Source organism: Impatiens glandulifera, chromosome 1, assembly GCF_907164915.1.
Source record: "Impatiens glandulifera chromosome 1, dImpGla2.1, whole genome shotgun sequence".
Lineage (NCBI taxonomy): Eukaryota > Viridiplantae > Streptophyta > Magnoliopsida > Ericales > Balsaminaceae > Impatiens > Impatiens glandulifera.
The window spans coordinates 80,852,278-80,865,629 of NC_061862.1; the positions used below are offsets into that span (position 1 = coordinate 80,852,278).

The following is a 13,352-nucleotide window of genomic DNA, read 5'->3' on the forward strand; positions in this document are numbered from 1 at the left end:
CACCCAACTACCCCATTAATTGTGTGCTAACCAACTACTACATTGATGGTTTACTACCCAACCACCACCTTAATAGTTTACTAACCAACCACTACATTAAATGACCCATTAATGTAGAGAATGACATATTTTCTTACAAGGCTTCTAGAAAGTTCCTTGGTTGGGCCTCCATGAATGATTAAGCCTCTTGGGTTAGGAAGACAAGTGGGCCGTGACAATGTGCATTGAGAGGGCATGACGAGTCTCAATTTTCTAATAATCGTGGAAATTTTATTGAAAAAAATGCGAAGCATAGAAAGTTAAATCTGAGATGCAAGTTGGAGTCAGCCCCAAGTAATTTTTCATCCTAACTCCGCCACTGACTATCATTAATATTTTTAGGCTTTGTTTTATAAAGATTATTAAAATAAAAATGGAAAATTATGATTCTTCCAAAATTATTCGTCTAAAATAATCTGCCTAGTTAAGAAAAAAAAAAAGCTAGTGTCAATCAATGAATATGGACAACAAATATAAGTACAAGATCCTATGATATCTTTTATCCAAAAATCTCCAAGTTGAAACCCAAAACCACCAACACAAAATGTTCAATACAATTTCAATGTCCTAATTATGTCCAAATTAAACCCATCAACGCATTAAAAAATAGATAACGCTCATTTAAAGAAACCAAACCAAACCCGCAATGAAATAAAAATCAAACTCTTAAAGCTCACGACATCCATCTAGATTCTTGGTACCCAAAGCAACAAATTAAACATTACTATTGCAAGGGTGATATAAGCACAAGAGGTCAAAATATTCAAAGAGTCAGAAAATGGAGATCAATTTCAGTCGATTTAAACAACTCTCCAAAAAAAAATAATGCAAATACATTTGGTAGTAGTCCTAATAAATTCAATAAGCAAAGCAATGCAGCAAAATATGGTTAATAATATTGAAATGGAATATTTACTAATTGCAAATTCAAGAATATTTAAGTGTGATATCTAGTTGCAAATATATATAAAATTCAAGGAAGCCAAAATGAATTTTAAGATACAAAATATTGTTCGTATATATCATTTTTTTTTTATGAGTCACCATGTGCAATCATTGCTCAATATTTTCCTTGTTCAGCCCTATTCAGATCAATTTATTAAAAAAAAATATCATTTTGTAGTGTTTGGTGAAAGATTATTTAGAACTAAATAATATAAAATCACATTATCAATCAAATAATTTAAATCATCAACAAACAAAAAAATATTAAATTACCCTAATATCAAACACTATAAAATGAGGTTGTTAATATTTAAAATAACACAAGTTTTGAACAATTAATTTATTTATAATTTATTAATAGAATATTTTAAAACATATAAGGGGTATAATTTGTTATTGAGTATAAATTATAATATAGAGCTATAATAGTACATAGATAAAAAAAAATTACATAGATAAATATATGTTTTGTACATATATGATATAAAAAAAAACATATGAATAAAAAGAGTATTTTATCTTTTAATTAATTGAAGTAAATATATGAGTTTAGATTTTTTTTATATATATTATTAATATTTCATTATCATTATTTTTTTTAATCTATTAATTATTAAAAATTATAATATTATTATTTAATATTTTAATTATTATATTTAATAACTAATGAAATTTTAACTAATATATAAAAAATAATTATAATAGAAACTTTTATTTGAATTATATTTATTTAATTAAATGTTACTAATTGGTTACATACTTTTATTTAATTTACATAATAGAAAAAACTTATAATAATAATAATTAATTATTTTTATAAGTATAATTTTTTAATAATAAAATTAAAATATTTTTTATAACAGTTTAAATATTGAATGTAAAATGTATTTTAGTAATATAACCCAAATGATTTATTTTTTAGAATTGATTTTATTTTTTCACAATAGGTAACAATTTTTATTATTAAACTCTTACAATATTGGTCAGAGGGTATGTTCTTCCCATAATGCCAACAGAATGAAAATTTTCTCACTTTTATTTTTAAGAAGAAAAAAGATAATGATAGAAGAATAGAAGATTTAAACTTTGATCAACAATATTGCAGCATAGATCATTAATTAATATATGACCATATATGAAAAACAAACAAGACACCAGAGTAGATATATAATAAAAATAATAATAATGATATCAATCAATTTATTTTTAATTAAACCAAAATGATGATAATGAGAATCTAGATGAAGCCATGGTGAGGCCCAGCAGCAGCATATCCAAGAGCATATCCATGAGGTGTCATAGATAGTCCAAGCCCAAGCCCAGAAACTTTGAGATCAATAGGCCCACCACCAGGCCCAGCTGAAGTTGGATCATGAAAGAATGGTCCAACAATAGCGGCTTGGGCTCTCACCTTATCAGCCTGTTGAGCCACATTCTTCTTCAAATCCTCCATAACTTCCTTTAACTGATCTAGTTGTTGAGGCCCAAGCCCATTAATAGGGCCCTCCCACCAGCAATTCTCTTGGGCTGCCTTCCTTATTCGGCCCAATTCCTCTCCCCTCTTTCTCTCGGTCTCTAGCCGAGCCAATGCCTCGGTCAGCTGCCCGTTAAGTTCGCGGAGCCCTGCTCCGCGATGGGCTTCTGCGGCTGCAGAAGGAACCGGAGAAGGAGTTGTTGACATCATCGGACCTTGACCCCTTATGGAGATGAAGCGGTTGATGACAGAGTCTACAGACGGGTGGCCAAACGAGAAGACCTTCCCAGCAGGAGAAAAGACTAAAACCGCAATTTCGGCAGCACAAAGAGTGCATAGCTCACTGGCCTTCTTAAAAAGCCCGGATCTTCTTTTCGAGAAGGTCACAAGGAGGTTGCTCTCCTTGGACATTCTAGTCATCTCGATTTTCTGCCTGCCTCGACTCTTTCGAGGCATGGTTAGCTAACGCAAAATAATATTTCAGCGAGATTGTTTTGTTTGAGATATGACGATTGAATAAATAATTGAGAGATATGTATAAGAAGGGCATATATATATATATATACCAAAGTAACTATATAGTGAGTAAATTAGCATAATTTGTTACTATTTACAGTGTTTCTCTTACCATGTACATGCATGCAAACAATTATTATTGTAACGCATTTACTTGAAGTGTTATTGTTGATATTATATAAATAAATAAATGGAAGGAAAAATATTCATTATGAATATTTATTAAAGATATTATAATAAGAACAAAAAATATTATATATATATATAAGATATTTGATTGGTTAATGCTATTACACGTAAACTAATTCATTAATTCAATAATAGATATAATGAATATGTATGTACATAAATATTAGTAATAGTATCCAGAGAACATTAATTTATAAACTATCAAATTAATTAATGCACATATATGATCCATATCAAATTAATTAAGCTTAATTATGAATGGAATTAATCTCTCTTTTTCACACCATATACATTCTATTCTGGGTTATTTAAATAACTCATTTGAATTATTTAAATAATTTTGTTTTGTATAAGGCTTTCAAAAATTGAATTATTGATAAAAAGATTTAATTGATATTTTGTTTAAAAAAATAAAAAATATATTTTTATATTTTAATTAATAAATTTATTAATTTGATAAATAATTAAGTTTAAATTATTTAAATAATTCAAATAATCTTTAACCATATAAATATTCACTTTATTAACAAATAATACATGTCATGATGTCATATATATATATATATATATATATTATATATATATATATATATATATATTATATATATATATATATATATATATATATATATATATATATTCTTTTTACTAAAATAAAATAAAATTGTGTTTGTATCAAAATATTTAACTAAAGTCCTAATTAGTATAGAGTCAGAATTAAGGATGGCAATTTAAAATTGTCCTGCGAAAATCGAACCGAATTGTCCAATTTGAGATGATTTTTCCCCGAAACATAATGGGAATGGGGCGGGGATGGTATTTGTGTCTCCGACCTGCCCCGATCTCACTCCGAACACTATAAAACATAATTAAATATATTAAATTATGAATATATTTATTTATTCACTATATTTTATAAGAGTTTTAAGTTTCCTTCTTTTTAATAATATAAAATTTAAATATATTTCAATATATATTATATTAAAAATCTGTTTATATAATATTATTTTATTAACTTTTTTATTTTTTTTAAAAATATTTTATTAAAACGGTGTTCCGCGAGATCTTCGAAACCGAACAAAATCGAACGGGACGAAAATGATATTAAAAAAATTCTCAAAATAAAAACGATGCGGGGATGATAAATACATTTCCGCCCCATTGTCATCCCTAGTCAGAACTTAAAAGAGTCTAAATTGAATAAAAAGAGTTAAAAATATTTAATTAAAATACATATATAAAATGATGGATTAATGTTGTTTTCATTATTAGAGGATCGAGGAGGAAGTGATAAAAGATGGGTATTAATAATAAACATATATTAATTATACCCAGTACAATTAATTAAATCCATATTTGTATTTATTATTAATTGATTTCATTCATTGATAGAGGGATATTAATAATAATAATAATAAACATATATTTAATTTCATTTCTTTATTCTACACATGGTGAACAATTGTACAGCTATATATGTTTTGTAAGCAGCACATGCAATTGTTTTCTTGATGATGGTATTATTATTCATGCAGGAAACATAGTGTAAAAGGCGGGCACACACACTATTGGGTGTTGAGCAAAGAAAGATCTTTGAGCTGTCGAGGGCGCACTCGTGAGGGCACATTGGGCGGTTGTCGATCCCACCTATTATTATTATTATTATTATTATTATAACCCAAACAAAACCAAAACTGTGTTTAATTATTGGCAATAAATAATCAAATACTGCAGTCAAATTGAGGATAAAGCATACCATGTGGAGGAGCACCCATGTCCAATGACTCCAAATGAAAACCAAATTTCTCTTTAGCCTGCAGTAATTTGATGTAATTTACTAAACTGAAAGGACCCAATTTCATCATGAAATTCTTCAGCAAAAGAAAAACAAAATAAATACAGCTGAAACCAAAACCACACATGGGAACAAAAGGTGAATTGCTACTCAGTTTTCATGATCCTTAAAGGGAGACTCTAATAATGTGCTTGGATCCAAGTTCATCTAAAATTTTGCACTGTTTCTCAAAGAAATTCTTACCATTGTCACAAAGAGCAACTAACAGCATATTATAGGAAAGTAGATAGCTTCCATGACATGATATTACATGAAACCGTATAAACAAATCCTTATTTGTATTGTATGGGAACCATGTTTAAATTCCTACACGTTTCATAATAGGCAAGAAAACAGAAAGTTCACATTTTTCATGATGCCAGCAGAATGCTCCATATATTAGAAAACTGAGTTTGGCAGATTTAACTAGTGTATTACATGAATCATTTATCAGGAACCTTTAATTGCAGCACATACCTCAAACCTCTGTTCAATGTTGTTCCATTCAAACATTGGGAAATCAGTCACCCACGGAATCAGTCCTAGAATAAGTTTCACCACCATATTTTGCAATTTCATGATAGACAACATGATGGCACATTGCAAAGGATCTTTTGAAAAAAATGCAGATGAGTTTTACTTATTTTCCATTTGGGTGTTTCACTAGGTCCACTTCCCAACCTCATCCGTTTTCACTTTTGTTCATCTCAACTAATTCCTTTCTTGATTTTAATTCTTTCAAATGTAACAAAAACAAAAAGAAAAAAAAAGAAAAAGAAAAAAAAAAAAAAGAGTCAATTCTGAAAGAAGCAAATGATTGGATTTACTTCACATCAGAATTTCTAGGGGCAAAAATCCATATTGGACTTCAGCTTATGCTAGAGTTCATTTTGAACCCCATACTCAATTTCGCTCAAAAGGAATTTTGAACTTGTGCAAGCTCTCAAAACAAACCTTTTTAATGTTTACAATAAACTTCCATTAGTTTTCTTATCACTAACAACAGAAATCTCCCTTCACTGAAAGAAGCATGCTTCTAGCCATTAAAAAAATATTGATTTTTGTATAGTATAACTTGACGACAACTTTCAACTTATCGCATACATTCAAGTCTACTTTGAAGCGAAAAACTGAGTTTAAGATTCAAAACAAATACCTCTCACAAGTTCAAGGTTCAATATGGGTTTTTAACTTTTTACCCGCATTTTATGTGCCATGCCACTAAACTACTAATCCTTTTAATTCTAATGATGCTACATTTTACTTCAAACTGAACTAATTTTATTACTTCTGGAGATAACTTAACTTAAGCTTTCTTCATTTTTTATTCTGTGGTGGTGGTAGGGGATATTTTTATTCTTACTGGTTGACGAAGTCATAACAAATTGAACATATAAAAAAAACAGGGGCAGCAAAATTAACCTTTTATATACAAGGTCTAGATAGACATGAGTGTGAGAAACTTTTGAAAATATACTTGATACCTCAATATGAACTATCAACGATAAGAAATAAAAGAGCCATATGTGACACGTCACTTGGTAACAATCAAGGTACATTATCACAACATAGGAAAACAAACCTCTATTGAGCCTGTTCTCATCTTCTCATTAATTGACTTGATTGTTCTTGTTCGGACAACACCTTCAATTGCTACTACATACTCAAGCCTCAAGGTATTTATAGTTGAATGAGCATCAGGGAAGTCATCGGGGAGTGTGGCAATCTGAGATCAATGAAGCCAACATCCGGTGAAAATAATATCATTAAGGAGTTGTTCCTCTCAACTAAAAAATGTCCTACAAAATATTTCGCTTTTCAGTAAAAATCTATAGAGTTGTCGTATAATTCCTTCTTATTTAAGGTTGGTAATGGACAGCCATAAAATATGTACAGTTGTGTATCGTATGATTCAAATTAACAACAGCTTGCATGCTAAAAGTGTAAAAACTCTTAGCAATTGATGAAGGAGTGATCGTGTTTATATCAAAGTGGGAAAACATTCCTAATACATATTAAAATTGGTTGCTATATATGTCATGAATGGGATATCCCAAGCTCTGAGGGATATAAATGGAGCATTTGCTAAAGACTTAAGAGTGTTGTTTCAATTTGTGTTTTAATGTAAAGGCATGAACTTGTTTTTTGCCTTGTGTGTTTATTTATTTATTTTCATTTCTTGTCTAAACTGTGAAGGCAAAGGTCTGTCTATGCCTTCCCCTCAAACACTTGTTCTGTTCTTGTTTAATGAAATAGCAATATGTTATCTACTCAACAAACAAAAAAGAGTGTAAAAACTCAATCTTTGAAGTTGAAACTTGAATAAAATAAGTGACTACCTGTACAATTCCAGTGTCCGTGAACCCTATGCAGTGCAACCCATCCACATAATTTTACCCGTCTGCCCAGTGCCCACATCTTCTCTTATAATTCGCCACAAAATCCAGTTCTATTAACCCATTGGAGAGCATCCTTGAGACGCAAATCCGTTTTTTCTGGCGTCTGAAGTTGTGGTCTCTGTTGGAGGTAATGAATTAATTGCCGAAGCAGAAACAGAGTACGAGCTTTTATTCGGACATTGGCACTCCTTTATGGGTATTCGCAGAGGAGGATGTGAGAAAAAAATGGTCTCAGACGAAGACCTAACGCGTGGACATGGCGGGGAAGAAAGTTGAAGTTTATGACAATAAACTTATCTAAGGGTTTTGGTAAGTTAGAAGGGAAATTTGACGAAATAATCCTGATAATAGGCTTATTTCCAAATTTAACATAGTCATCATAAATTTTGTCAAATTAACCTTTTGTCATGGGTAAAAAACAATTCTACCCTTAATTAAAATTTTGGGTTATTTATGTTTTTTTCCTCTCTCTTCATTCCTTTTCAGTTTCTCCAAGACCGATTCTTTGGTTTCCTTTCTCTCATTTCAGTTTCTCCCATTTCAGTCTCTCTTCCGATGATCCAAGGGAAACAACGAAACGAAGGAAACCGATCGATAAACTCCCCGAGGCAACGCCGGAACGCCTTCATCATTTCAGGTGAGTTATGTCCGTTTTTCCATCGTTTTCCTTACAATAATGCTGAAACGAAATATTGGTTTAGAGTTTAGGGTTTGGTTTAAGATTTTAAATGGTGGCTGAATGGTTTAGGGTTTAATATGCATTTGTCGTAGGCGTCGCAGGCGGAAATGCATATGTCGCAGACGAATATGCATCTGTCGTCTGCGAATATGCATCTGTCGCCTGCGAAAATTGCGCATTTATCGCCTGCGAAAATTGCGCATTTGTCGCCTGCGAAAATTGCGCATCTGTCGCCTGCGAAAATTGCGCATCTGTCGCCTACGAAAATTGCGCATCTGTCGCCTGCGAAAATTGCGCATTTGTGCTTACGAAAATTGCATTTACATGTGTTAAGTTCTTGTTGTTGAGCAAAAAATGAAGTAAAATGTTATTGTCCTTTGTGTTTTGTAAGATAAAGTATCATTTTTTTCTTTGTTTTTTTCAAGGAAAGTGAACCCTGCTTCCCTGAAGAAGTACAGTGATACGTGGGAGAAATGTCTAGAGGAGCATGGGGTTGACAGGCCGTCAATTGGAGATGTTTTGTGGAATTTGGAGTACACTCTCTAGCTTGAGGAATCTTCATCGGCTCTGACAGAACCGGAAGACAACAACATGAACCATATTCAAGGAATTGCATTGAATCCTCCACCTATGTAGGCGTTTGATAACAACAGCGCAAGTAGGGTGGAGGGTGCGAGTTATGGGGAGGAAGATGTGGCGACAAGTGTTGTTCTCTCGCAGCTAGTAAATCCTCGTGAAAGATAAAGGTTTTTGCTCGTGAGAATTGGGTGCATTTATATTTAAAATTTGTTATCTCTTTCTTATCATTTGGTGATTATAATATCTTAGTTGATCACTGAAAATCATATATATATATGTATATTGGATCTACGTCTCTTCTACGTACATTGCTTAGAGAAATCTTGTCAGTTGAACTAGCTTCATAAAGGTTCACAATTCATCTAATACTCCATAAGTTCAGTCATTCTACAATTGTTGCATTATGTGTTGACTCACTTCTCCTTTGGAATCAGATAAATCCGGATTTTAATCTATGATGGAAACTAACTTGACGATAGCTGAGTCTTTGTGATAGTAAACTATTTTGTAAAACAGGACAAACACCTTTTGTTTTTGTTCCTACACTGGAATATTGTAAAAGGTATTAAACAAACTCGTCAAAAATGTTTAAAAGAAAAATATGATTGAAACAATATGACATGAGTAGAACACATTAGAAGAATTTGGATGCATCTTTTTTCTTTTGGATTTATGATTGATCTTTCTTTTGTCTTCATACTTGCTAAAAAAGGCATAGAGGAAATTTTTTTAATATAATCATCATTTAACATAAATTAAACTTAATATGTCTCTATTTTTTTTTAACTTACTCAAATGATATAATATATGTTTTATTTATTTGATAATTTATTTTAAAAAATCTCAAGATCTTAATAAAATCCAAGATAAACACAAGTTACATCCCACAACATAATTAACAAAAATAAAACAAAGTTACATAATTCATCATCTTCCCACAACAGAATACAAACGAGATGAAACTACTTGACTTTCTTCTTTTCCTTGATTGACGATGAAGATGATACAACACCAATTCTATAGGGGTCGACACTGTAAGCGTACTGCTGAATAATGGCGAAAAAACCCATCTCCAGACACACCAACACATTCTGATACGCCTCTTCAATTTGCTCCACATCAATCCAAATATGATGGAATTTTATTACCCCATGGCAGTTAGAATCTCAAGCACAATCCCCTGTTTTGTTTGTACACAATAGATTGAATGATTTACAAATATAATGATTTGGATCCATATTCAAACGGAAGGTTAGAATATTACCTGCCAGAAACAGAAGAAGACAATTCCCTTGATACACAAGAATTTCGCTAGAGGGCTGTGTGGTTTCAATTCTTTATCAAACACATGGTAAAAGATCACAAGAGAATACAAGGCAAGTGAGACTGAAACGTTTAAGATAATAGTGAATGTCCAGTTAATCCAACTCGGATATATTCCCATTCTTTGAAGAACTATCATCAAGATTGAACATACAAAATGCCATGTCCACTACTTTAGAAGCTTTAGCGATTGGTGATTCAACCGAACTGTATGGGGCTGCAATTAGTATAAAAAGAACCACATCTTTGAAACAAAGGAAATAAAATCTTCAAAAACTACACCCAAAAAAACAAGTTTTACCCACCTGAAAGAGAGTCATTGGAAGAGTGGTGAATTTCTTTCCTTTTACCCCATCTGGAACTATATTCTTTCTCAAGGATATGTTCCAAATAGCTATACATCAACGCCATAAACTTAGAATTCACCTACATTTTATAACAACAACGGAATAATCTCCCATTGGAATTACAAAACCCTTAAAAATGTTTGATACTATACTTACCAAAGTTTCATAGCATTTCTTGATTTATTCAAAAAAAGTAAAATAAGAACTGCTCAATGTAAATTGTAACAAACAAGTGTAGGATACAACAGCATATAAAAGAGCCATGAGAATGATAACTAATATAGCATTTTGTTCCTTTGGTTCCCTCCAGCATAATATATGTGTCAAACTAATTTAGTAGAAACCAACAGTGTAATCACCAAACAACAAGTTGTTGCAATATAAGTCATTTGTGTTGAATGCATCTTTCCTTAATAACTGAGAACCTGCATTACAGATTTGAAACTTCAACCCTTAATAACTAGATTTGTTGTATTATTCACGGGTAAATTTCAGAAAATTTCATGAGATTCTAAATCTAAAATTTAGAAAGAAAAGTGTATGATCAAAGTAACTAGGATTCCGAGTAGAATCGCGCAAACAGCGAAGGTTATGAACTCCGACAGGCGAAAAATGTATTTTCGCAGGCGACATATGCATTTTTCGCAGGCGACAGATGCATTTTTCGCAGGCGACAGATGCATTTTTCGCAGGCGACAGATGCATTTTTCGCCTGCGACAGATGCATATTAAACCTTAAACCATTCATCCATCCCCCAAAACGCTAAAACCCTAAACTATTATTCAATTTCAGCATTCATTCAAGGAAAAAGACAGAAAAATGAGCATAACTCACCTGAAATGATGAAGGTATTCCGGGGCGTTGCTTCGGGGAGTTGATTTATCGACTTCATTCGTTTTGTTGCTTCGCTTAGATCGTCAGGAGAGAAACTAAAATGGGAGAAACTGAAAGGAGAGAAAGGAAAACCAAAGGTCGGTCGAGGAGAAACTGAAAGGGAATGAGGAGAGAGGAAAAGAAATAGAAATAACCCAAAATTTTAATTAAGGGTAGAATTGTCTTTTACCCATGAAAAAAGGTTAATTTTGCAAAATTTATTAGGCCTATACTAAATTTGGAAATAAGCCTATTATTAGGGTTATTTCGTCAAATTTCCCGTTAGAAGAGCAAGACAATTTAGGTTAGATTTGGACGAATTCAGGTTTGCGGGATGAACAATCTTAACTCATATGTTTCAAATTTTTTAATTTAAACCTTATATTTTTATTTCTAATGGACCCAAATTCGATTCTATTAAACTAATTCACAAGATTTAACCATAGCTATAGCTATTAGTATCTTAATATCACATATCTCTACTTTAAATTAAAATTAGATATAAAAATTATAAAATTAAATCACAAATTTATTAATTAAAAATTGAGAAAAAAAAATAAACGTGACTCAACACGATGAGATTTCTCTGTGAAAAATACAAATCAAAGTAGGGAGAGACATGGGATAGCATGTTGAAAGTTGATGGAAAAAATAAAGTCTAAGTTAAAACATAATAAAAATGAATGAGTAATAAGGAGAAGACAAACACAAAATTCTACGAAATAAAATGGTTAACGAGTTAACAGGTCTATTTTGGATCATTTTAAGTCGATCCGGCTCGAATTTGACATGTTTATTAATTAAGCAAGTTAAACGGGTCGATCCGAACCCAAGATTACATGACCAAAACATAATTTATTTTGTGTTCGATTCATATCGTATTTTCGTGTCGAGTCAAATTTTACAAACCCTATAAGAGAAGGTTGACGAATCAAATATATTATTGTCGATAAATTAATATTAGTCAATAATATATATATATATATGAGATAAATAGTTCGGTTTAACAAATTTTAATTAATCCGAAAATCAAACAAATGAATTAAAACATTAAATAAAAGAAGAGAGACCCTAACTAAACAAATAATTAAATAAAAGGTGACCAATTTTTTTTTTCTTTTTTCACTCGATAAAGACAAAGACGAGGATGAAGACGGTCACGAGACTCTCCAACCACTAGAATTCCTCATTTTTAGACAATAGATGTTGACAACGAAGAAGATGACAACAATAAAAACATTAGAGACGTTGACGATGACAATGACGACGACGAAGATGTGAACATTTCCTTTTCCAACTTTGTATATGTTGTATCTTGTATTTAATTTGGTATATTCCTATATTTTTTTTAAGAAAAAAAACACATTAGAGTAATAAATAACAATCATTACTAGGATCCCGAAGGCCAACGTAATAAGATCGAAATTTTATAATATTATCACATTCTAATATATACAGAGTGGAAGTTTACTTTGAACACTCTAATTTATTCGTCAATATTTAACCTTGAACGGAATTTATCGCCTAATTGTGCATTCTCAAACAACCCGACTCTATGACAGCGCCTCGTGGTACGATAGGGTCCGGACATCTCTAGCGCCCCCTTCCAGGGGACTTGGGTCTAGTCCGCTTTATCATTTACATCCTTATTTAATATTTTTCTTATTAATATATATATAAATTTAAATATTCTTATATATACATCAATGAGTCTATTTATTATTGTTTCAGTATTTATTAATTTTGTATTAATATCTTTTTCATTAATTTTATATTTTTTCTCATAGAAAACTTTAATTTTTTGTTATTAATAATTGTTAAATAATTTATTTAAAAAATATTATTAACTATTTTATAATATTTTAAATAATTTTAGATATTTATGTTATAAATTTAGGCAATGTTTGATACGCGGTACTAGTTATATAGTTATATAGGTATAAGTTATTAATTTATAAAGAAGTATAAAATGTAAGAAGGTATTAGAAGGTATATATTATATAAATTGTTTTATTTGGTTAGAAGTATAAATATATAAGTTTATTATTTTGTGTTTGGTTGATGGTATAAAAATATAGAAAGAAGTCTAAAAGATTATTTTATCCTTATATTTATATATATATATATATATATTAATATTAATATTTATCTTAT

At 30.8% G+C, this 13,352-nt stretch overlaps 1 protein-coding gene, 1 long non-coding RNA gene and 1 pseudogene across 2 annotated transcripts; all 3 read right to left on the reverse strand.

Moving 5' to 3' along the window:
• Positions 1 to 2,088: 2,088 nt before the first annotated feature.
• Positions 2,089 to 2,956, reverse strand: LOC124922458 (agamous-like MADS-box protein AGL62). The gene has a single exon (XM_047463185.1). It carries the CDS (start codon positions 2,912 to 2,914, stop codon positions 2,222 to 2,224), a length of 693 nt encoding a protein of 230 aa, XP_047319141.1. The 5' UTR covers positions 2,915 to 2,956; the 3' UTR covers positions 2,089 to 2,221.
• Positions 2,957 to 4,602: 1,646 nt separating this feature from the next.
• Positions 4,603 to 7,691, reverse strand: LOC124921852. Its single transcript, XR_007097721.1, has 4 exons — positions 7,337 to 7,691; positions 6,580 to 6,723; positions 4,920 to 4,977; positions 4,603 to 4,810 (listed from the first exon to the last, which is right to left on the reverse strand). It is a non-coding gene; the product is annotated as an uncharacterized LOC124921852 (long non-coding RNA).
• A 1,925-nt stretch (positions 7,692 to 9,616) lies between these two features.
• On the reverse strand, positions 9,617 to 10,713 carry LOC124933859 (annotated as a pseudogene).
• Between the last annotated feature and the right edge of the window lie 2,639 nt (positions 10,714 to 13,352).

What these genes read in the sequence shown, in the direction of transcription:
- LOC124922458 (XM_047463185.1), bottom strand. Translation starts at nt 2,914, where the DNA reads ATGCCTCGAAAGAGTCGAGGCAGGCAGAAAATCGAGATGACTAGAATG.